Source organism: Acanthisitta chloris, unplaced genomic scaffold (genome assembly GCF_000695815.1).
Source record: "Acanthisitta chloris isolate BGI_N310 unplaced genomic scaffold, ASM69581v1 scaffold20338, whole genome shotgun sequence".
Lineage (NCBI taxonomy): Eukaryota > Metazoa > Chordata > Aves > Passeriformes > Acanthisittidae > Acanthisitta > Acanthisitta chloris.
Genome location: NW_008685605.1, coordinates 216 through 833, shown reverse-complemented (window position 1 = coordinate 833; position 618 = coordinate 216). Strand labels below are relative to the sequence as shown.

At 59.1% G+C, this 618-nt stretch overlaps 1 protein-coding gene across 2 annotated transcripts in view; it reads left to right on the top strand.

The window, feature by feature from the left end:
- The window catches only part of PI4KB (phosphatidylinositol 4-kinase, catalytic, beta), a 14,223-nt gene extending 13,878 nt beyond the window's left edge, over window positions 1-345 (top strand). For both annotated transcript variants that reach the window (XM_009079841.1, XM_009079840.1), the window contains one exon: window positions 150-345. In XM_009079841.1, coding sequence (XP_009078089.1) covers window positions 150-331 — 182 coding nt within the window. In that variant the 3' untranslated portion in view covers window positions 332-345. The remainder of the gene's footprint in view (window positions 1-149) is intronic.
- Window positions 346-618: the final 273 nt, after the last annotated feature.

The following is a 618-nucleotide window of genomic DNA, read 5'->3' as shown; positions in this document are numbered from 1 at the left end:
CTCTCGGGGCTGCCCTCTGTCCTCCTGCCCCTGCCACCACCCTCTCCTGCCTCCTGGCAGGCTTCCAGCTCCCCTGAGGCCCCGAGCCCTCCGGGGCTGCACTCTGTCTGCCCCCTCTGTTCCACACACCCTCTGTTCCCTCTGCCCAGGCTCACAGCTCCCGTGCTTCCATGGCTCCTCCACCATCCGGAACCTCAAGGAGCGATTCCACATGAATATGACGGAGGAGCAGCTGCAGCTGCTGATTGAGCAGATGGTGGACGGCAGCATGAGATCCATCACCACAAAGCTCTACGATGGCTTCCAGTACCTCACCAACGGCATCATGTGACAGCCACAGCCTGCGGCTCTCAACCCAGTGCTCCTCGGCTCTGCCTCCAGGAAGGAGCTCTTGGGCCTCACTGGAGGAGGCTGAGGCTCAGAATCTTCCTGGGGCTGCTTTGCCCGAGGCTCTTCCGTAAAGTGAAACAAGGACACAAAACCAGGAAAAGCAGGAGCAAACACTGGTGAAAATCAAAATGTAATGGATCATGCGGTGACAGGGAGGTAACACCAGCAAAGGGCCTGGGGGTGTGGTGTGGGGGGTGCATGTCCCTCCTTTCCTGTCAGTATTATGTC